Below are 24,714 nucleotides of genomic sequence, written 5' to 3'. Positions count from 1 at the left end.
AGAGCTCAACATGAAAAAATCATCAGATTTTTCTGTGGTGGAAGTCTTTTATAACTATGATTATAATTTGTACATAAAATATTTAACAAAATTACCTAGTAAAAGGAAGAAGACCGTCAACTTGAACTTCCCTTACAGAAGGTTTGATACAGCATTTTAAAACATTTATCGATTGCGTTTGACTAAATAATCGAAATTGCAAAGTATATTCTACGAGTATTCCATTTAAGATACTTGGTGGATTCCATTTGGCATAGATTGATGAGCTATTTAGGACTTCAACAAAAGGTGCTTGCACATTTTCAGGTATTCCTTCAAAAGTTCGAACTTTTCTCCATTCACTCAGAGACTCTCCTTTGCTATTTATTGACCTCACACGGTACTCATACTCTGTGTAGGCAATAAGTTGTGTGTCAATGTAATCATTTCGTGACCCAATGTAGATTATATCTGGTGTTATTACCAAGTTACTTCTTCTTTCTACTTGATAACTGGAAATAATTCCATTAGGAATATCTGGTGGGACCCAGGATACTTCAACTATGCTAGTACTTCTTGCAACAAGAGTAGGAGGTTGTTGGCCAATTGGGGGTTCTTCAAGTGTTCTAACTGCTGCTTTATCACTTAAACCACATCCAACAATAGTACAAGCCTCAACTCTTATTAGATACAATGTGAATGTTTTTAAACCATTTATCAACATTGAAAGATTCATACCCGCAGATTTCTTTGAGATAAAGCTGTCTGTTTCTTGGTAGTACACAGAGAAAGATATTAAGACTCCATTAGTGAAATCTGGCAAACTCCATGACACATTGATTGAACTAGATGAAATTGCATATAAAAAAGGAACTGCAATCCCTTCAGGTGAACTTTCTGGGGTCATTATATCTGTTTTACTACTTATGGCATTCCCACCAAGCGTTGAAACTCCAACTGTATAACTGTAAATTGTAGCAGGAGATATTGAAACATCAGTAAAATTTAGCTGAGTGCCATTATAAATAACTGTTAAATTTCTTTTTAGTATGTAGAACAGGATAACACCATTGGGTACTTTTGGTGAACTCCATGACAGCTCCACCTTTCTTGCACTAACAACAACTGCCTGAGGTGGTAATATACTATCAGGTGCAGCTTGAAAAGTAGTTATATTTGCTAAAGAACTAATGCCACAACCTTTAACAGAACATGCATAAACTCTAAATGTATATGAAGTAAATGGAAGTAAACCATTGACAATAAGAGACATCATCTCACCTAGGGAATCTTTTGGAATCAATGATCTAAATTCACCTAAAAGCAATATAGTCACATTATAGAAGATAATTTTTCCATTAGGATGTATTGGAAGGCTCCAATTCACTTGAATTGAGGTAGAAGATAAGACTTTTAATAATGGAGGTTGAACACCTGTAGGTATAGATTCTTCTGTATATACAAGAAAGGAAGCAGATATATTACTACAGCTTACAGTGCAAGCACTTAATATATACAAATAGCCAGTATTTGGATCCAATTCATCCATATCTAGAAATGACAAACCTAAACCCTTATATACTATACGCTCTTCTTTAGTTGACCACTTTGATCTGTAAAGAATATATTCAGAGATTTGCCCATTGGGTTTTTTAGGTAATGACCATGTTACAAAAATACTATTATATGATAAAACAGTTGGAACAGGAGACTCAAGGTTCTCAGGCTGACCCATTTCAGTTGTAGATGAATTTGTAGCACTGCTTACATTTCCAGCATCATTAAACACCATGATATAATACTCATATTTTGTATGAGGAATTAAATTGTGATCAATAAATGTTAATATTGATGCATTTTGACTGTTGTTCAGAACCTCTTTAAAGTCTGACATGCATAAGTTGGATTGAATTGTGTTGAACTTAGTCTCAAAACAAAAAGAATTAGATATGTTAAAATGACATGAGTCACATAAAGCAGTTTTTTGTGAAGAACGCAAACAAGTAGTGCCATTCCCACATCCTGTAACAGCATTAGAGCTGAGGTCAGCACAAATATGAGTCCCATTATTATAAGCAACAGAGTTGCAACATGCCTCAGTAGAGTTTATAGAATTAATACCACAGCATTTATGTTGATCCAAGGATGCAGAAGAGTTAAATAGGTATGCCTAATTATTAAAAGTAATATTAAGAAAAAACAAAAATATTTCGAAAAATTCCAAAAATACAGAGTAAACTTGTTACAATTATTTTTTATAATATATGTAGCTTATAATGATAGATATAATAAATACAATAATGATTAACAATATTCAAAGATATGAACTAAGTTATATCTTCGCAATAGTAACATGTTAATAGCAGCATAAATGTTAATAGTAAACAAACAACTAAAAACCTCAACATCTCCAGCACCATTTGCACAACACAACATATTTTCAGACATAAAATAGCCTGTTCCACAACACTTTTTTGTAGGATCATAATGGTAGCCTATCCCTTTTATTTCATTACCACAGCAAATATCAAGTGATGAAATTATTTTTCCTCCACAGCATTTGGGAGCAGGTAGATTTCTAGAATAAGATAATTAGATTTAATTAACCAATTTCAATATATTTGTTAATAAGAATGTTACAAAACAAAGGTCAAATAGTGATTTACTAATAAAACACAATGACCTAAAAATGATAAAGAATATACAAAATTAAATTACACGCAAAAGATAAAAAAAAATTACACACTTAAGAAGAGATAATAGCAGTGATGTGCAAACACTATCAAAATTAACAATATACATTTATGTGTAGAGGTATGCAAAAAGCATTGATGAAATTACAAATTAAAAATAAAGTTAACTGCAGCAGTTTCGATAGAAATGACGGATGATGGAAATGATGGATGATGGAAATGTTGGAGTCAAATTTCAAAAAGTTTAAATAAAAAATTAACTGAAGAAAATATTTTTAATTGCTGTAGTTTCCATTTAAAATAATTATATAATACATGGTATAATATGGTATATAAATGGTACGTATATGGTATAACATTATAATGGTATATACATGGTATAATTATTGGAACTATTAAGTCATTTATCTAAATGAAGAGAAATGTGTCGAGTAAATAAGAGAAATGCATAAATTAAAAAAAAAAATATTGCACAGAAAAGAAAAAAATACCTCTCATAAAGTCCACCACATAAACAAACTTTTGTCCCATTTACATCATATGGAACATCACCACAGCAACTGTTACCAATGCCAACAATGACACCACTGTTTCCAGAACAGCAAATATGACCATCTGGGACTTGCTTGTAGTGATCGTAGCAACATTGATAATTTACTTGAAAAGGGAAGAAGGAATCACCACAACAGATGTCACTTGTGGAGTTTTTAGTTATATAGGCATTATTGCAACAGAATTTTTGAGGATTTTTTTCATAAACTGATTGGTTGCAGCAGACCTAGTAGTTTTTGTTCAAAAAAAAAAATTATAATGAATTTAGTTTAAAAAAATATAAAGTATATTTAAATAAACTGCAAAAAACATTTCATATACAATAAAGATTTTTTTTGTGTGTCCTTTTATAAATAGTTTTCACTGTTTGGTGTTCAAAACTTAATTTTTAAAAGAAAATTTATTCCGGACCACACAATGTAAATTTAGGGGTGGAATCAAAATTTTACTCAGAACTCCATGCGACATGGTTAATGTGGTTAAACTTCATATGATTTAATTAAATTACAATACAGCTAAATTCTTGAAAAATTAACTCAAACATTATCATAAGCATTACGCTCTACAGTTTAGCTTTTTTTTTAATTTTACAAAATTTTAAGACCTGTTGTAACAAGTAAAACTTGTTTTAAATCTAATTCATTTAAAAAAATCCATTTTTTTTATAAATATAAAATTTAAATTTAAAAAAAAAATTTAAAAGGTAACAAAAACTCTTTGTCCAGAATTTCAAACTTTTTTTAATTTAAATAATACTTAAAATTATTTATAATTAGTAATAGTTTAAATATAATAAAAATAATAATTTTAATTTTTATAATAATAAGTATAATTAAATATAATAAAAATAATAATTTTAATTTTTATAATAATAAATATAATTAAATATAATAAAAATAATAATTTTAACTTTTATGAAATAATAATTTTAATTTTTTTCTGCTTAAAAATAATTTAAAATATTTAAAATTAGTAATAGTTATAAACGTACTAAAACGAATAAATAAATGTATTAGTAGATACCAATTACAAAGAAAATAAGTTTAAATTAAAAGCAAATAGATAAGTCTACAATCAATTTACAAAAATTTACGTACATTATATTGCGGGTCATAACATTTTATTCCACAAATACTTTCATTGATGTTACATTCTATGTAAGAACACTTCTTAAATGATGTAAGTCTATGGTAAATAAATGAAAAAATGGGAAAGAAATGAAAAATAAAATTTCTTCTAAACTTATATATTCAGATTTTGTTAGAATGTTATGAAAAATTTTAAATATTAACTTTTTATATATAACAAACACTCACTCATTAGTACAGGTTAGGAAAGATCGCTGATAAACCTTATATCCTGTAAGAATTCCATTTTTATTCAAAGGAGGCTTCCACTCAATTTGAAGAGAGGTTGAAGATAATGCCCAAACAGATGGAGCTTCCATGCCTGATGGAGCTACAAACAATAAATTGCTTCATTTGGGCAGAATGTTTGTGTGTGTCTATATATATATATATATATATATATATATATATATATATATATATATATATATATATATATATATATATATATATATATATATATATATATATATATATATATATATATATATATACAAATAGAATATTTTACTTTCAAAGGAAAAATATAATAAAAACTTTTTCTTATAACTAATTTTTGTTAACAAAAATTTTCTACCCTTAAGGTAGTACCCACCTGCAGACAATGTGGTAGCTGATGTGCTGCCACTCAAAATACAACCAAACTGAGTGCACACTTGAATCTAAGATATAAATTTCAATCATTTAGTCTTAAAATCTTTTTATTCATTGATGATACATAACAAAATTTATGTTCTTATGCAATAACAATATTTATATCTCTGTAATATTTATGGTGTCTTGTCAACTCTTGAACCATAAGCATAAAATAAATATAAAAACTCTGTTAAATCTGGAAAACTAGTTTCATTTATCAAGTGGTCCTAGATTTTGTGGTTTTTTTGGACTGGATGACCATAAACTTGCTTTTAATAGTAAAACTAATTAACATAAAACCATTTAATATTTTTTGTTCTCAAGAATGTTGCAAATAAACCTTGTATATATTTGAAAACATGTTTATATGAAAATAAACTTTTTTTTTCAGAATTTCTAAAGTTTCTCTATTTTCCCATGACGTACATATATATTTAGAAAACTACTATCTCTGGAAAGCCAAAATCAAGCCTCACTTTAATTTTTATTTAGTAAACCAACAAGGATTTTGTCATGTGATTGAATACAGTAAAAGTGTTTATAGTAAAAAAAAATGGTGTGTGGTCTGGAGACCTTGGAGAACCTTTAAGAAATATTTAACATTTTCTGCCAATGAAAAGTCTTTTAACCATGTGCTTATCATGTGACTTACTATAATTATTACCATCACAAATTTTTCTGTTTTGTCAAAGATAAAAATATTAACTCTCCATGTTATTTTTAATATCATCAAAATGCCTTATTGTTATGCTTCCATTTTTTCTTTTTTTTTTTTTTTTTACCACAAAGTATGAATAATGTTAGCACTAACCAACTAACATTATTCATAAATTGGGGACTGTATTTTGTAAAAAATCAATTTTATTTGAAATAATCAAATTAAAAACCTATATAAGATCTAATTGGATCTAAATTATATTTTTAGTTATCTTTAGATGCACAATATATTTTTTTTATTCTATTCTTTTTATCTTTGATTATCATCGAAATTTTATACATTTTACTTTACCATAAATTTATGGTTATTTTCATAATTTACCATAAATTTATGGTTAATTTCATAATTTACCATAAATTTATGGTTAATTTCATAATTTACCATAAATTTATGGTTAATTTCATAATTTACCATAAATTTATGGTTAATTTCATAATTTACCATAAATTTATGGTTAATTTCATAATTTACCATAAATTTATGGTTAATTTCATAATTTACCATAAATTTATGGTTAATTTCATAATTTACCATAAATTTATGGTTAATTTCATAATTTACCATAAATTTATGGTTAATTTCATAATTTACCATAAATTTATGGTTAATTTCATAATTTACCATAAATTTATGGTTAATTTCATAATTTACCATAAATTTATGGTTAATTTCATAATTTATCATAAATTTATGGTTAATTTCATAATTTACCATAAATTTATGGTTAATTTCATAATTTACCATAAATTTATGGTTAATTTCATAATTTACCATAAATTTATGGTTAATTTCATAATTTACCATAAATTTATGGTTAATTTCATAATTTACCATAAATTTATGGTTAATTTCATAATTTACCATAAATTTATGGTTAATTTCATAATTTACCATAAACTTATGGTTAATTTCATAATTTACCATAAACTTATGGTTAATTTCATAATTTATCATAAATTTATGGTTAATTTCATAATTTACCATAAATTTATGGTTAATTTCATAATTTACCATAAATTTATGGTTAATCATTTTATAATTTACCATAAATTTAGGCTACATTTGCACTTTCATTTCAGTAAACCTATGTGATTTTCACAATTCTCTTCAGCTTAAATTCTGTTGTAAAATTAAATTGTAAAATTAATTCTGTTGTAAATTCTGGCCTATAAATGTTTTACATTGCAATCTTTCTGTTCTTAACATTTAAACATTTAAAAACTCACATATAAAAAAAAAACAAAAAACATTTTACATTCTTGAGAAATGATGAAACTGAGTATCAAATCAAAAATAACATTAAAGTTAATGATTCCAGAGTTGATTATTCTGAAGTTGACAGGACACTGTATTTATAATAATTTTACAACTATGTGATATTAAAAGATTTACAGATTTAAGCTTACTAAAAATACAACTCATTAGAAATATTGCTGTAGACAGACATCTAAAACACATCTACATGTTTCAACGAGAAAAGAAAGGGTGTACCGCAAATAAAAGAGGAAGCTTGGATTAGAAGTTATATGAAATAAGAAGAAAGTCGTGAAAACTGAAAACAATGTCAAAAGAGAAAATCCTCACATCTTGATAATATGTATGATTCAAAATTAAATTTGACCTTTATTATGTAAAAAGTATACGGCTTCAGTCTTTCCTGCTGGTGAAAAAGTACATCACCAGATACAGTATCCAGGAATGAGTTATTGCTAAAAAAAATAATTGAAAAGTTACAAACTTAATAACAAAATAAATTAAACAAAGAGAAATACTTTATATAATGATTTTGGGTTAGTTATTACTTACATCACAACAGTGTAGTTTTCTATCAGACCATTAGGAAACATAGGTGCACTCCATGCAATACTAACATCAAATGAGCCTATCCTGTAAACCACTGGCAAGCCAAATTCTTCTGGAACTGTAAAAAAAAAAATTTTTAATAAAGATAACAGACTATAAAACATTAATGGAATAAAACCACACACAAAAAACAAAATCAAAACAACTTTACCTCCAGCAGGCATTTTCACTCTTTTTGGTTGTCCAACAAATGAACCAGCTCCATTAAATAACTCAACCTAAAATATTCTTTATAACTTTATCATAATGTTATTAACATATATTATTGCAACAACATAAATGAGTTATTAACTAATCTGTTTTAAAATCTCTTTTTAAAACTTAATTGGATAAAAAACAATTTCCTGAAAAATCTTTTACCTTGAAGTCATACTCTGTATTTGGTCTTAAATTATTTACAACTATAGATGAAGTGTTGGGTAGGAAACTCCCAAATCTATATACAAGATTATTATATACCAACTCATAAAAGACAGTGTACTTGAGAACATTTCCCTGTAACTCTGATAACGGAGGATCAACCCAAGACAATTTGACACTTGTATTGTTAAGAATAACAATAGCAAGTTGAGGACCAGAAAGGGGTATTCCAGGACCAGTACGAAATGTTTGAGATATATTGCTACTTACGTTACCTTCGCTAGTAATGCATGTTACCTGGAGAAAAAAAATTTTCAATTGTATTTGGTTTTAATGCTCAAAATCATACTACAACTTAAGAACAGTTCAAATGAAATAAGATTATTAAATCATACTAGTTACATAGCTAATCATCACTAATACCACTAATAAACAATAATGACATTAATTGTTGCATCATTTACATTATTAAGTTATTAAATATTGTTAATGATAATAAGAGTTGTTAATGCTACAGTTGTTTGCAAAAGATATAAAAAAAACTGAAAGAATCTCAGTAATCAAATAAGTAGTTACTAAAGTAACCTGTCACTTATTGGCTTGGCAATATGGCTGCCAAAGCAAACTAATTTAAGTTATAAACAAACAAATAAAAAGTAAAAAAAAAGTCGATACCATGTATTCATGTGATGAAAAAATGCCCAAATTTAAATGATCAAAAACTGTTGTAATTCCGAATACAAGATTCTGCCAACTTGTGGTGAAATTTATATTTTCATTGACTAAGCTTTCCACAGTTCTCCCATGCAATATAAATGCTATTATGGGGCCATTTGGAAATAATGGTTCAGTCCAATGAACTCGAAGGCTTGTACTTGATAAAACTAAAGCTGTTGGAGCTGGTTGGTTTGTTGGAACAGCAGGAAGAGTCCTTATACTTGTTGCTGAACTTTCAGTACATCCTGCAATTGTGCATGCACTAATTCTAACATAATATAAGGCATAAGGAATCAGTCCTGTAGCAGTGTATTCTAATAACAGCAGTGAGTTGTTTAGCTCAATAACTTGCACTCCAATTTTCACAATATAATTTTTAATTTCTCCATTAGTTTCATTTGGTGGATGCCATTTAATTAACACAGAGTTAGCTGATAATGCAATCACTGTAGGTCTTTCCATTCCTTCAGGCTCTAAAATAAAGAACTAAGCTAAGAAATATTTACTACTTTAGGGTTATTTTCACATAGATGTAAGAACAGGATACTATAAATTTTGAGAGTAAGTAAATACATTAAACCTGCTTCTGGTGTTAGAATAACACTAAAATGACTTTGAGTTGCCCCGGCAGATGTTTCTGCAACTATTCTATACTCATACAAAGTGTAGGGTTTGACATTAGAATCAATGTAAATGTTCCAAAACTGAGCTGTATTCTTATGAACTGTTTCAACAAGATCAGAACCATTTTTACGTCTTTGAATAGTATATAAAAGAATGATACCATTAGGAGATCCAGGCTCTCTCCACTGAATTTGAACAGAATGAGAGCCATTTAGACTAAGGATTGGTGGATAAACATCTTCGGGGGCTTAAAATTGGTAATTTGACATTAAACATAATAATAATTACACAAAATTTGAAAACTTATTAAAATAATAAAAACTATTTTATAGTTCAGAAACAAAATAAAATAAAAACAAAATTTTTTATTCTGTTTGTACAATTTTTAAAATAGTTTTTTTTAAAAAAAGAAAAATTTCTCATGGTTTTTTCCATAACTTCATAATAACAAAACAAACTCTTGATGTATCTAAAAATCTAATTAATACCATCCATAAGAGTTTGAATAATGACATCACTGCTATTAATGCATCCCACTCTTGTACAAGCACCAACATTAATTTTGTAAACTGTAAAGGGCCTCAAATTTGTTAGGTTCACCATCATTTGCAAAGATGAGAATACCAAAGTAAAATTTAAAAAAACATTGTAATTCAAAATTATTCCATTAGACTTAACAGGAGAAGAAATATATAAGATGGCTGAGCGGGCACTTATTGTGGTTACTTTTGGTGCATCAAGTTTTGAAGGTGCTAAAAATAAAAAATTTAAAAATGATTTATGATCGGATCTTTTCTAAGAAAGATCTGATTATTCAATTAACAAATTTTTTGCAGCTTTTTGTAAAACTGGATTTCTTAGTCCATGGAACCTCTAGAATCTTTTAAAATTATTTTGAAAACAAATGTGACAATGATGATGATGATGAGTATTATAAACAATCATGTTTTTAAAGCTCATGCAAAATTTTAAAAAAAAACCTTTACTTTATCATTTTGTCACAATTTTCAATTTTGTGAGGGTTTTTTTTTTTTGTGAGGGTTTTTTTTTTACAATTTATTTAAGATTAAAGTTAAAAAAACCAACTCACCATCTTCATCTGTAGTAACATTCTTCCAGCTGCTTGTTGACCTTCCAACAGTATTTTCAACTTCTATGCGGAATCTATACATAGTATAGGGTGACAATTCTCTAACAGTGTAGTTGAAGAACAACCCACTCTTGATTAAAACTTCTCTGTATGAATCCATATCATTTGGTTGAAAAAATATATATAAGTAATAACTGAGTATTTTACCATTAGGGCGTAATGGCTTTATCCATGAGAGGAAAACACTAGTTGAATTGATAACAGAACAATTAATAGAACTGATTTCTTGTGGAACTATTTTTATCAGGAAAAAAAAATTAATAAAATAGTATCAAGATAATAAATAGAAGAACTTATGTAAAAATAACTCATTAATTAATCTTAAATGATCAATATCTAATATTTATATCAAACATGTATCTACATTGATCTTAAACTTTGAAATCCTACAGCTGACTGAATTGTCTTTCTTTTGTTTTTAATTTTTCAGTTTTATTTGAGTGATAGCACCAATTTTATCACCAAAATGACAATTTTTTTTTTCTTTTTGAACAAAACAATATTAATATTACCAATAAAAAAAATATTTTTATAGGTAATACTGGCTTAATTATTTTTAGTCTAAATTAGATGCTACACTTTAGTCTAAAAAAAAAAAAATCTTTTTCAGTGTGTTATTCATATATGTATTATTTACATAAAATGGATGACCTTGATGACAAAATATCATTTGAGCATTTGTAATATTATGTAAAATAGTAGACACCTATATATGCAAACATGGATGTTTAAAAATATGGATGTTACTAGTATTGAGAACATACAAATGATTGTGATGAATTAAATATTGTATATAATAATATATTCAGAAAACCTTTTAAATTAAAAATCATTATTTGTAAAAAATTTACCATCAGATAATGTTTCCACAATAACAGAATTGCTTAACAAAAACCCTGCCTTGTTCGAAGCATTTATAATAACATCATATGTAGTATACGCAAGAAGACCTGTGCATAATGCAATTCCATCTGTAATATTGCTTTCAAGACAAACTAATGATTTATTAACTGCACCAAAAACATTATCAACAAGAAACTCTCCTTTTACCAGAAAGTTATAAATCAATGGGCCATTTGGTTGCACAAAAGACCTCCAATTGACAGTAAAAGAATGGGAGCTGACATTTTGTACAAACAACTGAATACTGCCATTTGGTTTTCCATGACCAGTTAAACCTATGGTTTTATCACTGAGACCACACCCATTAGCTGTGCATACCTGTACTTGAAATACATATTGTGAATATGGTTTTAGATTATCTGCAAGATAATTATTTTCAACTGTGCGCCAATTATCTAAAACAAGAATATCATCTTGAAATAGGCTGTATTTTATTACAACTCCATTTGGAGAAGTAGGTGGAAATATTTTGACCAGAAGAATTGAAGATCCAATTGCTGTAATTTCAGGTGGTGGAATGCCAGTGGGAGCACTTTCAAGCATTCTAACTTCAGAAGCATTACTAATAGTGCTTCCTCCATCATTAACTGCTTTTACCCTAACATAATACAAAGATCCAGGAATAAGGTCCTCAATCACTGCAACAAGGTTTCCTCCAGTAATATTCCGCATCAGCTTCAAATAATTTATACTACTTGAAAGTGAGACATATAATTGGTATGTATGAACATTTCCGTTGGGCTTACTTGGTGGAGACCATGAGACTTCAATTCGTATGCTGTCTAAAACCTTTACATGTGGAGCAATCACACCTTCTGGTGCAAGCTGGCCAGTATATTGATTAACAGTTACAGATACACAACCTGCACTGCCACATGCAGAAACCTTTAACATATACAATGTGTAGATTGTGAGATTCCCAATAAACAAAATGCGATCTTTACCAGTATAGTATAATACATCGTTAAGCTCCACTTTATAAAAAAGAATTTCTCCATTTGGTCTGACAGGTGGTTCCCAAGAAACATTGAATGAAGTTGGAGATGCTACAATAATTGGTGGAGGTAAAACTTCTGGTGCTAAAACAAAGTTTTATAAACTGATATTTTAACATGAACTAAATCAGATAATAAAAAAAATTAAAAACAAAATACAATTTGGTATTTAATTGCTATAATAATTTCAATTTCTTAAAAGAATTAGTTTTGCAATTGGTATTTACTTGATTGCTGTTTTATTACTTTAGTAATTTTTTTGTACCTGCAGGAAGAGTTGTTGCATTAACTGTTTCACTTTCTGTACTTCCTCCACCTGTGAACACCTCAATATAAAACAAATACAAAGTTGACGGTATTAAGTTTTTTAGGTCACCTTCTATTGAAAAACCACTCTCTACAACTAATCTATTCTCCACTGTATCACTAACATTTTTGCCAATGCCTGGTATGTATCCATGAAGAACATAACTTCTAATAAGACCACTGCTGATTAACGGAGGAAACCAACTGAGTTTAACAGAACGAGCATCCAGACTTAAAATTGTTGGTGGTGCAAAACTCTTAGGAACTTAAAAATAAAAGACTAATTAAAATATTTTTATAAGCATACTATGCTTATTTAAAAATAACAAACAGAAACATTTAAAGACTTAATATTTTAGAGCAATATAATATATTTGTAATAAACACATATATAAGTAGAGCAAAAAGAAGAAAAAATGAAATTTTGTCTTTTAGATTCTTTTTTGTTGAGATAATTACAACATTAATATACATAACAAAACATATACAATATACAATAACAATAACGTATAATGTTAGAAAAGATACACATAAAAAAAGAACTTGCATAAAAATGGAAAATTGAAAAATGTCTTAAAAATAATTAATGTTAAATACCTCCTTCAGCTGAGCGAATTGAATTCCACTCACTTATGCCAAACCCTGAACTTTCCATTTCCCTATAGCTTTTTACTCGAACTAAATATTCAGTAAAATGATCCAAATTATTAACAACAGTATAGCGCAATTTCCCTCGATAAACTTCATTTACTAATGGATTTTTGCATTCAAACACATCACTTGATGTTTGAGGACAGCCATCAAACTCAACATTATGAAAATCTTCAACATTACTAGGAATGTAAACAGTTGCTCCAATACTGACCCCATCAATGCAACCACTAAACGGTTCTATGATGTTGTCTGAGGTGAACAGTGTACGAGCAAAACTATTCCCAGGGATTCCGCCTAGAAATACTTCAGAGGTTGTTAAAAAATCAGAGGGTAATATTAAGGTTAAACTTTGATTGTTGTCAATACTCACAACAAGTCGACTAGATAAATTTTCAATAAAAATTGAATGCCACTTTCCATCACAAATAGATACTGAAGTCAAAGTGTATAATCCTGAATCTGTGGGAGTTTTGAAACTCAAATAAAATGCAGCATTTTGAAAATAAAGAAAAAACTTTACACCTTCACCATAAGAAAAAAATACTAAAGCTGTTTCCTTGGTAGTTTTCAGCCTAACTTTAAAAATAAAATTGGAGAGAGCTTTAAAAACAGTTGGCTTTAGTAATAAATAACCGCCATCTTTAAAATATAAACCGGAGGTAAAAGCAATAGGGCAAAAGCTAGATAAAGGCGAAACATTTTGTCTTGACAACGATGAGTTGAAACTTATGGGAATACTTTTATATTGGAAATCTTTTATACAGCCAATGAATGACATTCTTTTTAAGGATGCAGAACCGTTGTCTGAACGAATTATTTTAAATTCTTTGGGTAGTGAACCAATATAAACATTAACAATTTGACCAATTACATTTTTAGAGCCACCTCCTATTCCTGAACCATTGTAAATACCATCAACTTCAATTTTACCTTCACGTGAGCTGCGTGTTACAAGAAGATTGTGCCACCTGTTATCATTAAATGTTTGATTTGTTGAAACTGTAAATGCAGTAACACCACTTTCAGTATCAAAAATAAACCATGGACGCCCTTCACGAAACTCTAATGCTATCATATCTTCTTGTCCTTTTGATGCAGCAAAAAAAAGCAATCCATCAAAATATCTTGTTCTGAAAGATAACTCAATTTTTGTAGTAGAACTATCTGCTATAAAGGATGGATCTAATTGATAATATCCAAAACCAGGAAATCGAATTCCACATTCAACATTTGGGGGAGGGTAGCTGAAAACTGGATGCAATAGTTCCACCACATAACTTATTTCTAAAAGACCATTAGGAAAAGAAGGAATATTCCAGGCTAGTTCTATGCTAGTACTGTTGCTGCTTACAGAAATTGGTGGACTTTGACCCTGTGGTGCTGATGAGTTTGTCATGACAGAGACTATAGAACTGAAATTAGTACACCCTATTAAATTGCAAGCTATGACAGAATACCTATACAATGTATAGGTCAATAATTCATTATCTATCCATTCTTTCTCTCCAGTTACAAAAATCAAAACAGGTGTTCTTGTACTTGATGATGAGTAACGATAAAGTTCAAATTTAACAATTATTCCATTTGGTAAAAATGGCTCATTCCATTTCAGTTTTACCGCAGTGCTATTAATTGCTTCTGCAATTGGATCGATCGCATACTCTCCATCAGGAGCTAAAAAAAAGAAAAAAGATATTTTCAATGTTTTAAATTACCAACTTGAGCAACAAAATAAAAAAACATTTAATAAAAAATGTTTTGTGTACTATCACCATACCTGCTTCAGAAGTTCTAATTCTGCTCCAATTACTGGAAATGCTATTTAATCTAGAAGTATATGATACGACACGAAACTCATATAATGAGAAGGGTTTCAGATTTTCAACTTTAAATGATCGATTTTTAGCATCCAAGTTTGATGCTGTTAAATTCCCCTCACCTAAAAAGGGGTCTGATCTTAAAAATATTTCATAGAACTGTATTTGACCATTTGGTTTTTCAGGAGAGTCCCAAATTACATTTACTGCAGTTCCTCCAGGTAATGGAACCAAATATGGTGCAGGCTGACTATCAGGAGTAGAAGATAGAGTTGTAATAGAAGTACTTATGCTTAAAGAGCAACCTTTATCTGTGCAAGCTTTTATAGTAAAGTTATAACTTGTATAAGGCCGGAGACCAGTCACCTGTTTAAAAAAGTCCAGACCAGTGTAATGTGTCACTACATTTGTAAGATTTGAGAATGATTCTAAAATATAATATAGTATAATTCCATTAGGAAAATCAGGTTCCTGCCATCTGGCAATAACAGATCGATCTTTAATATCTAAAATTTCACAAGGGTGTACTCCTTCAGGTACATCACTATCTGTACTAAAGACAGACTTATCTACACTTGCACTTAAACCACCAGGTGTATGTGAAACAACATGGTATGAGTAAAAGGTATATGGTTTTAGATTAACATCTGTAAAAGGATCATCTAACCCAACATAGACTATCATATTGTTCCTATAAAGTTCATACTTTGTGAGAACCCCATTTAAATTGTCTGGTGGAAGCCACCCAATAGTGAGAGACCGTGATGTTTGGGATAATAAAAATGGTGCATCTTGCTGAGAAGGAGCTAAACAACAAATATATATTCTTATAAATAATTGATTTTTTGTAAAGACTGTCAACTATAAAAATGAGACAGCAATAAACCTTAATAAAGTTTGTTGGGTTAATTGAGTAGTTAAAATAAACAATTATTTGTGTGAAGATTAAATGCTTTTAAATACAACCAAACTGTCAATGTTCTCCTTTCAAAGATTTCACAACTTTCTTTTAGTTATTTTTTTCTTTATATTCAGTTTCAGTATCATCCATCAAAGTTGGGATCAAGTTCTGTGTGTTTGCTGGATATAGCTGTTTTTACACCTAAGCAACTTAATTCAGCTTATACTGCAAATTTGCATCTTGTGATTAATAGATTGATGCAAAATTAGGCCAGAATACTTGGTGGCTACAACTGTCATGCACTTTTTTTTAAATTTCCTGCCAAAATTTGTAGACATCCATCGATGTAATTTTTTATTTGAATTTTGTAACTTAATGTAAATTTCAGTGAAAAATGAAATAATTGGTTCTAGATTAGCATAGAGAAATGAATTTTCAAAGAAAGAGAATCTATAGTGACAATGTTAGAAGCCCAAAAAAGACCTGTCAACATTGTCAGAATACTAAAAGTTTTAAAATCAACTGTTTTCAAGAAAAAACGTAATCTTGAATCATATGGACAACCTATCAAGCCTAGAAAACAGCAAAAGTAGAAAGTGAGAACTCCAAAGCTGGCTTGGAAAGTCAGAAACCAGATCAGCTAAAACTTAGTGAGGTCAATGAGAAAGGTGGCCAAGGAGCTCAAGGTTTCTAAAGACACTAACAAAAATATTGTCAAAATTGACCTGAAGGCTAAGTCAAGAGCCAGAACAAGAAATAAACTCTTGACAGAGAGGTTGAAGACCCTCAGACATGACAGATGCAAGAGAGTCCTGAGTTTTCTTAAAAAATAAAGGTCAGTTCTTCTTTTTTCTGATGAGAAATACTTCACAGTTGACAAGACTTTTAATTGAAAAAATGACTATTGCATCTCAACCAAACCTGCTAGGGATGTCTCAGAACATATCAGGAGTGTTGGGCATTCAAAACATCCAAGTCAGCTGATGGTTTTTGGACTGGTAGTATCAGATGGCAAAAAGAAGCCTCCAGCAGTCCTTTTTTGGACTCATTGAAATGTTCTGTGAAGCCAGCATGGACTAGACTATATTAAAAAGACCTGCTCAAGATTCAGGGCAAGAGTTGAGGCTGTCATTCACATTGAAGGAGCGCTTTTTGAATAAATGTGATCTTCTATTGGTGATGTTAATTTTGTCAGAAAATAAAAGTTTCTAAAAAAAATACCTTTCCTTGTTTTTTTTTGAGCTCGAATTAAATTTTTAAAAAGCGAAAAAAAGTAAGTAATTTTTTACTTTCTTTTGAATTTTTGCTGCTTTGTTATTTCCCTTTTTATTTTATTGTTTAAAACTTCTTTAAAACTTCTTTATCTCACAAAAACAAATTCGCCATTTAAAAACTTACCACAAAAACAATTAGATAATTTGTCTAAAAAAACTTGTCTTAATGAATCCCAAAGTATTATATTAATTAATAAGCGATAGTTGTAGCCACCAGGTAGGAGGGTTTTGCTGTCAATATAATATCAAGTCTCTTTCAAGACACTCTTTGATGGATTCTTGGTTCTTCAATGTTCCAGTTATAATGTACTCTAAGGCAGCATCTTCATGAGTAAATTGCTTCCCAGAAAAGATATTTCTTGGCAAACTTATCAAAAAGGATTAAAATTTATGTTTTGTCAAGGCAACCAAACTTATTTGAAATCTGATAAGTCTAATTGCCTTGAATAATACATCTTTAACATTTGACCAAGATTTCATTGTACAGCTTTATTGCTTGTTTTCCAGCATTAAACTTTGCATATTAAAATTTTGTTATGAACTTAATTTTATGCATTTTTGAAAACTAAATTTAGTGTAAAATCATTTTTAAGACTAATTGTAAAAAAATGCTTAAACACTTTTTTTTTAGCCAATTTTAGCAAATTTTAGCTAATTAATGTGAAAAAAGATTTAGTTACTTTGTTTGGACTAATCAAAAGTTATTAAGGTTTGTTACTGCAACACTTTTTAAAATGATAGTTCTTATTAGTATTACTAAGCCAATCAAAACTGATTTATAACCTCCACTACAACCAAATGGGTTTCGATCTTCCAGCAAAGTTGTTCCTGGTTTACATATATTACATTTTGGTCCTTCCACATTTAATTTACAATTCGTACAATTCCCAAGATCATCACAAACCTGCAATAAGCTACCTGCGCTATTACAACCGCAAGGTGAACATCTGAAGTAAAAATAGTTAAATTCTTTAAAAATCGATGTTTTTATTAAATCATTAATTCAAATTCAAATTTACACATAAATTTTAACTTTAAGTTAAATTTTTAATTTATGGCTAACTAAATCTTAACTTGATTTTTTTAGATAATAGAAATGGTGCCTGGATGTGGATGACAAAGTATGAAAAATGGTTGTTATCATATGAATGAAATCAATAAATGAAAAATAATGATTGAGACCTACTTTCCATCAGCAAAGTTAAAATATCCATTTTTACATTTGTCACACTTCATCCCATTGACTCCAATATGAGGTTTACATGTACAACTTCCATTGCTATTGCAAATATTTGATACTGAACTCATTTGATTACACGCACAAGGTAAACAGCCAAGTCCATCAGGATTCCAATAAAATCCCTCAACACATTCATTGCAAGACTTTCCTCGAACATTTGGAAGACAACTGCACTGCCCAAGAGAGCTGCAGTTAAGTTCCTCTAAATAAAAATTATAAGAGTTAATTTTAACACTTTATATATATATATATATATATATATATATATATATATATATATATATATATATATATATATATATATATATATATATATATATATATATATAAAGTATTAACTGCCCAAGAGAGCTGCAATTAAGTTGCTCTAAATAAAAATCATAAGAGTTAGTTTTAACACTTTATATATATATACATTACTTTTTTTAACAAAAATTTACCGAAAGGTATTAAATCACCATCCCAGGTTCCTCTTGCATAACAATTGCATTTTGTACAACCTTCTTCATGAAGAACACTCAAGCCATATGTACCAGTTTTGCATGAATTACAGGTTCTACCAGTAACATGTTTCTTACAGAAACATGTGCCATTGCTTTGATCACATTCTCCTGATCAAGTCATAAATATGTAAATAATTATAAGTGCATGCAGAAAAAATTTTATTGAGAAAAAAAACTTTTTTTTAGTTAGCATAAAAAATCTTCAGTGTTTAATATACCTTTGTTTAACAATGTTCCTTGAATAACACAATCACATGCATAACAACCTACAAGATTAGTTTGGTTCAAACCAAAATATCCAGGAAGGCATTTGTTACATGAATTACCAGCTACATACAGCTTACAAGAACACTGACCAGTATCTTTATTACATAAAGTGCCAAAATCTAGAGAGCAACTGATGTTTTAAAACCCGTATATAATATATACATATATAAAAACATGCATAATAATACATATGTAAAAACATACATAAAAATTTTAATACTTTTTTCTAAAAAGTAATTTCTTTACCCATAGTTCCATTTAAATTACAATTACAAGGTTGACAATTTGGTCCAAAAAAACCCTGTGCACATCGATCACATGCTCTTCCTTCAAATTTATCCTTACAAAAGCACTGGCCAGTAAGTGCATGACATTCATCAGCTGCTAAAGATCCAAATGGGTTACAGTTACAAGGATAACAGCCAAGTGGGTTTATGAAGCTCAATCCGTAATAACCTTTTTGACAGTTTGAACACTTAATCCCAATCACATTTTGTTTACATTCACATTGACCAGATGAAATGTGACATATTATTTGATTATTCAAAGTTCCTGCAGTATTGCAATTGCATTGAGTACAGCCTTCTGAATTTGTGGCAGAAAGTTGAAAGTAACCCCGAGCACATTCAGTGCATTGGAGGCCAGTGACATACTTTTTACAGTTACACTGGCCAGCCTCAATACCAATTGTATTATCATCCTTAAGAAGAAATTAAAGTTTTCAGTATTGAAAAAACATGAAAGTATACAACAAAAAATCAACAAAAATATAAAATTATAAGTTTTTATACAAAATCATAAACTTGTATACAAAGTTAAAAATTTTTGTACAAACTTAACTAAGTTTTTTTTTTAATTTATAGAATAAAACAAAAATTTCTACCTTTTGGCAACTATAATCCCCCAAAGTAACTCCAGGTCCAACACAGTTACATGGATGACAAACATCTACTGCAGAAAGATTTTTATTTTTTGGCCTGTAGAATAATGGTTTACAGATCTCACAGTATCTTCCCATGGTGTTATGTTTACAAAAATTACATACTCCTCCACCTCCAGAATCTCTACTACTAGGATTTGCATCAAGTGCTGGAAAATATGAGCAAGAATCAGCGTGACCATTGCACTGACATATTTTACATGGATTAGCATCAAAAATGGTACCACGTAGGAAAGGCTTGTCATTATACAAAGGTAGACATTGGTCACACTTTTTATGAAAAATAAAAAATACTAAACATTTTAAGGTTACTTTTGATGTAAACTGTTTTTATTTTAATATAGTTTAACATGAGATTGCAATAAAAAATTAGGCTCTCATAAAATTAAACAAAATCAAATTTAAAATAAGTTACAGCTTTTTTTTAAGATTGCCTATAACAGTTTTAGAAAGGTCTTTTATGTGCATGTCTGAAGATTTTACACTAATAACCCTGTACATATACACATAAATGAATCAGAAGGCAAAAGTCTAGATCACAAAACAAAGTTAATAAACCAAGAGTGAAAGAAGTAAATAGTTATTTAACAATGAAATGAATTTAAAAAGCTAAGAACTTGGCATCATTGAATAATTTAATGAGTGTATTTTAAGGAAAACATCAATTTACAAGGTAACAAACAAAAATAACAGACAACCTGCTCCCCTTGAGTAAATGTTCTAGGGTCACACATACATAAATACTTTGGATGAGGCTTTACATCATCTAGGTATGTGCAATCTGAACCATGACCATAGCAATCACATCTAATAATTTAAAAAAACAATCCTGTTTCAAGTTTCTTAATATAACTTTTTAAAGATTCTTATTTTTGCTTAAATGTGATTTGAAAATGTAGAAAATTTATTCTGTTCATATTAAAAAATGAACAAAATGAATAGAATTTCATAGCATAAAATATTTTTATAAAAATCATAATGGTACTTTTTTTTAAATATTACTTACGCTCCACCTACAACAATCCTTCGAACACCAAAGTATTGATGGTCCTGATGAGTTACCAAACTATGTCCTATAAGTGTTATACGTACATTAGTAGCTCGGACAAAATCAACCCAGAGTGGAGAACAGTTAAAATCAGAACATCCAGGAACCCCAAAAGGTCTTCGTAAGTTTTCTGGTCCTGGCGAAGTTGTTTCAAACATAACATTCTCCCATGATGGTTTTGGACTAAATAAATTCAATATTGTAAAGAATGAAAAAAAAAAGAAAGGCATTTGGATAAAAAGCAATTCAATAGTTGAATTATTATTTAAATTAATATTTCTTTAAAAGAAATTTAAATGTTAAAAAATACTTAGTTATTTGTAGACAGTTAACTGAGTTTGGCAAAGAAAGTTGACCATTGTTTGCCATTTTGAAAGTAGAAACGCAGTCTAATGCATAATATTGCCATGGTTGAAATGAAACTCCAAAGTTAACAGAACGTTCTATGAAGATACCTTGTGGTGGAGGACTGTAAAACAATATGTTCACAATATAAACCTAAAAAAAGAAAAACAACATTTGAAAAGTTACAAAATCTTATGATGTAATTTTGTTCTTTTACCGCTTTCTTATTAAAAAAATGTAATTTGTAATAAGTATAATTTTTTTTGAAAGTTGATTTTGGTAACTAAAACTACATTGAAAAAGAAAAAGAAATAATGATCTTAATTATTACCTGCAAATTAGCATATTTCAAATCAATTTCTAAGGTTACTTGAGAAACTTTTTCAGATATCCAATAAGAGATAAGACCATCAACTAGATACTCAGGAGGGTGGGAGTTTTCGCTCAACCTTAAAACCATATCATTAGAAGTTGCATCATTTTTCATACAATAAAAATAATTGCTTGGAGCAAGACGAGGATGTGACTCTGGACAATGGCAATAGGTGTAAGGTACTTCAGGAAGATTTCCAGTCATTGCTTCAACAATTTCTCTGGAAAACAAATCTCAAAAGCTTTACATATACACATCCCTACTTAGTTTATATATTATAGTAAATTTAATTTTTTAAATGTTACTTTATTACATCTAAATTAAAAACTAAAGTCATCTGACTAAGTGAGTAATATAATGAACTACTTGACAACTATTTTAACTTTTCTCTCAACTTGAGCTTTTGAAAAATTCACAAATTTTAAACTCTTTTTGATAAAAATTACAGCTGCAATTTACAAAGTATAATTTACTTACATATTTACTTTAATAATTATTATAGCAATCTGCCAAAAAAGGTTTTAATTTTGAAAAACAAAAGACATTTCATGATTTTCAGACAGGAATATTTTTAACTATTACTATTATTATTATTTTTTTCTGATATTCACCAAAAAATTGTTTTTAGAATAAAAAACCTTAAGCTTCAAAATATTGCAATTTGCCTAAATCAAAAATAACTAACCGATTTTCAAGCCCTTTTTGATAATATCTGATATCTTGAAGTAAACCCACATATTGACCATTACCTTGATAATAAAAAATATGTAAGTTGTACATTCATGCTTATATACAAACATATGCGTACAATCATGTATATACATACATGCATGTACACATGCATACATACATACATTTATACATACATGCATACATACATACATACATACATACATACATACATACATACATACATACATACATACATACATACATACATACATACATACATACATACATACATACATACATACATACATACATACATACATACATACATACACAAACATAGTAAACAGAAATCAAAAGAAAATATTAGAACATCAATTACAAAATAAATTTAATATGTAATAAAAGAAAAAAGAAGAAAAGAAAACCTCTGCTATCTTGAGCAATAGTAAGAAAGCTGCTAGCATTCCTCAAATTTTGAACAAGTGTTTCTGAACGCACAAAAATACCATCAATAAATAAATCAACTTCAATGCTACAAACTTTGAAGGCAAAATGATGCCATTTTTCTTGCTCAAAGTCTATATTTTGAAAATTAATTGTTTGAGTCAGGTTATTTGTTAAGTAGATGAAAATAAGTGAGTATTCTTGGAGGATAATTGTGAATGAGTCTTCTTTGTCAAGAAGCACCCTAAAATCAAATAGCCAATAAATATAATTACACAAGATACCATGCATATTCAAACAACAGTCTTTAACATGATATAACTTTTTTATTTACATTTTAATTTCTTAACTTACCCTACATTTCTAATACTTTGTTTTATCCATGAGGTAAATGTAAAATTGGTTGTTAATAGAGGAATTTTTGTTTTTACAAACCCGCCATTTTGAAAATTTCGAGAATCTTTAAATAAACCACTAGTTGGATGAAGATCAGAAGATATAAATACACTACTAGAAAAAACTCCATCTTTATCTAAATCTATATAAGGTGGACTAAACATCCCACATTTATCACAACACTCAATAAGACAAGTCTTAAGAGTACATGTGCTTAAACTGTCTTCTTCAATAGAGGACATACAATAAGTTGTTTCACTGCTATTGAAACCACAATTACTGGATGACTTAATTGGTTTAAACATTGCTAAGTCTGTAATTGTAGGAAATAGTCCCACTGTTAGGGTTTGTGCTTCTACAGTGGGTGCCACACTAGTGTAGAAAATTAACAAAAAAAACCACATGGCTAATAAAAGATTGATACTACAAGTAGGATATGACAGTTTTCAGAAAGTAAATTTTCAAAAATTTCTTTTTCGTTCCAAAGCATCATGCTTTAAGTAAAAGTTTCATAAGTCTAGTGGATTTTAGAACGTCTAGAGCATGCATATACAGTTCTTGTCAATTTGATGTCATCGAAAGTTCCCGCTTTTTCGTACCAGTATTTGCTGTGATTACCCAAGCAATTTATAACAAAAGCATTTTTTTTATTCAGGAAACATATGCTTCAATAAAATCAGACGACAGTACTTCTATAAAAAAAACATATATAAAAGGTACGAATGGAACTACTAACGCGAAACGTGTTAATAATTCATTGTAATTTTGAATGCAGTTGTTCATTAAAATTCTAATTCTCAAGGCTCAAACAACGTTCACTGGATGAGCACAAATAATATCCTAGCTCACTGGATGAAAAATGATCAGTTTAAACCTCGTTCGCAACTTGCCTCGTTCATCTTTATATTAAAAGCTGCTCAGCGTTTTGTTAGAAAATAAAATTCAAGTTCAAATGTGCTTAAATCTGAATTTCATGTTTTAACAAAATCTAGCTTGAACTTTTTACAGAAACATTTTTATTGACACCAACTCAATATTAGGAGTATAAGTGGATAACACATGTTTTCTTATATTTTGTAAGGTTGGTATTGATGGTGTGAAATAGGGTTCTAATATTTTGACTTTTTTTCAAATATAAATATTTGTTTTTATGAATTTTCACATTAAAATAAAAAGACCTAAATTCATCTAAATTTTTAAAAAGAAAAAGCGAAAAA

General features: G+C 28.9%; 1 protein-coding gene across 1 annotated transcript in view; it reads right to left on the bottom strand.

Annotated features, from left to right (window-relative positions):
- The window catches only part of LOC145183332 (usherin-like), a 30,025-nt gene extending 5,686 nt beyond the window's left edge, over nucleotides 1–24,339 (bottom strand). The window contains exons 1-31 of the mRNA XM_090084323.1: nucleotides 23,456–24,339; nucleotides 23,083–23,345; nucleotides 22,671–22,734; nucleotides 21,944–22,205; nucleotides 21,578–21,765; nucleotides 21,226–21,450; nucleotides 20,918–21,026; nucleotides 20,163–20,489; nucleotides 19,526–19,979; nucleotides 19,231–19,398; nucleotides 18,950–19,120; nucleotides 18,456–18,711; nucleotides 18,053–18,216; nucleotides 15,055–15,900; nucleotides 13,221–14,951; nucleotides 12,583–12,888; nucleotides 11,271–12,401; nucleotides 10,360–10,653; nucleotides 9,758–10,021; nucleotides 9,226–9,516; nucleotides 8,604–9,118; nucleotides 7,929–8,225; nucleotides 7,720–7,786; nucleotides 7,512–7,626; nucleotides 7,327–7,414; nucleotides 4,947–5,013; nucleotides 4,541–4,682; nucleotides 4,322–4,409; nucleotides 3,164–3,450; nucleotides 2,380–2,557; nucleotides 96–2,149 (exon numbers count right to left, since the gene is read on the bottom strand). Of these exons, the coding sequence (XP_089940449.1) occupies nucleotides 96–2,149; nucleotides 2,380–2,557; nucleotides 3,164–3,450; nucleotides 4,322–4,409; nucleotides 4,541–4,682; nucleotides 4,947–5,013; nucleotides 7,327–7,414; nucleotides 7,512–7,626; nucleotides 7,720–7,786; nucleotides 7,929–8,225; nucleotides 8,604–9,118; nucleotides 9,226–9,516; nucleotides 9,758–10,021; nucleotides 10,360–10,653; nucleotides 11,271–12,401; nucleotides 12,583–12,888; nucleotides 13,221–14,951; nucleotides 15,055–15,900; nucleotides 18,053–18,216; nucleotides 18,456–18,711; nucleotides 18,950–19,120; nucleotides 19,231–19,398; nucleotides 19,526–19,979; nucleotides 20,163–20,489; nucleotides 20,918–21,026; nucleotides 21,226–21,450; nucleotides 21,578–21,765; nucleotides 21,944–22,205; nucleotides 22,671–22,734; nucleotides 23,083–23,345; nucleotides 23,456–23,901 (11,858 nt within the window). The 5' untranslated portion in view covers nucleotides 23,902–24,339. The remainder of the gene's footprint in view (nucleotides 1–95; nucleotides 2,150–2,379; nucleotides 2,558–3,163; nucleotides 3,451–4,321; nucleotides 4,410–4,540; nucleotides 4,683–4,946; nucleotides 5,014–7,326; nucleotides 7,415–7,511; nucleotides 7,627–7,719; nucleotides 7,787–7,928; nucleotides 8,226–8,603; nucleotides 9,119–9,225; nucleotides 9,517–9,757; nucleotides 10,022–10,359; nucleotides 10,654–11,270; nucleotides 12,402–12,582; nucleotides 12,889–13,220; nucleotides 14,952–15,054; nucleotides 15,901–18,052; nucleotides 18,217–18,455; nucleotides 18,712–18,949; nucleotides 19,121–19,230; nucleotides 19,399–19,525; nucleotides 19,980–20,162; nucleotides 20,490–20,917; nucleotides 21,027–21,225; nucleotides 21,451–21,577; nucleotides 21,766–21,943; nucleotides 22,206–22,670; nucleotides 22,735–23,082; nucleotides 23,346–23,455) is intronic.
- Between the last annotated feature and the right edge of the window lie 375 nt (nucleotides 24,340–24,714).

This window comes from Hydra viridissima, unplaced genomic scaffold (genome assembly GCF_058129835.1).
Source record: "Hydra viridissima isolate aposymbiotic clone 2 unplaced genomic scaffold, HvirCarnegie_v1 scaffold_4, whole genome shotgun sequence".
Classification (NCBI taxonomy): Eukaryota; Metazoa; Cnidaria; class Hydrozoa; order Anthoathecata; family Hydridae; genus Hydra; species Hydra viridissima.
This window is presented reverse-complemented; position numbering and strand designations above follow the sequence as displayed.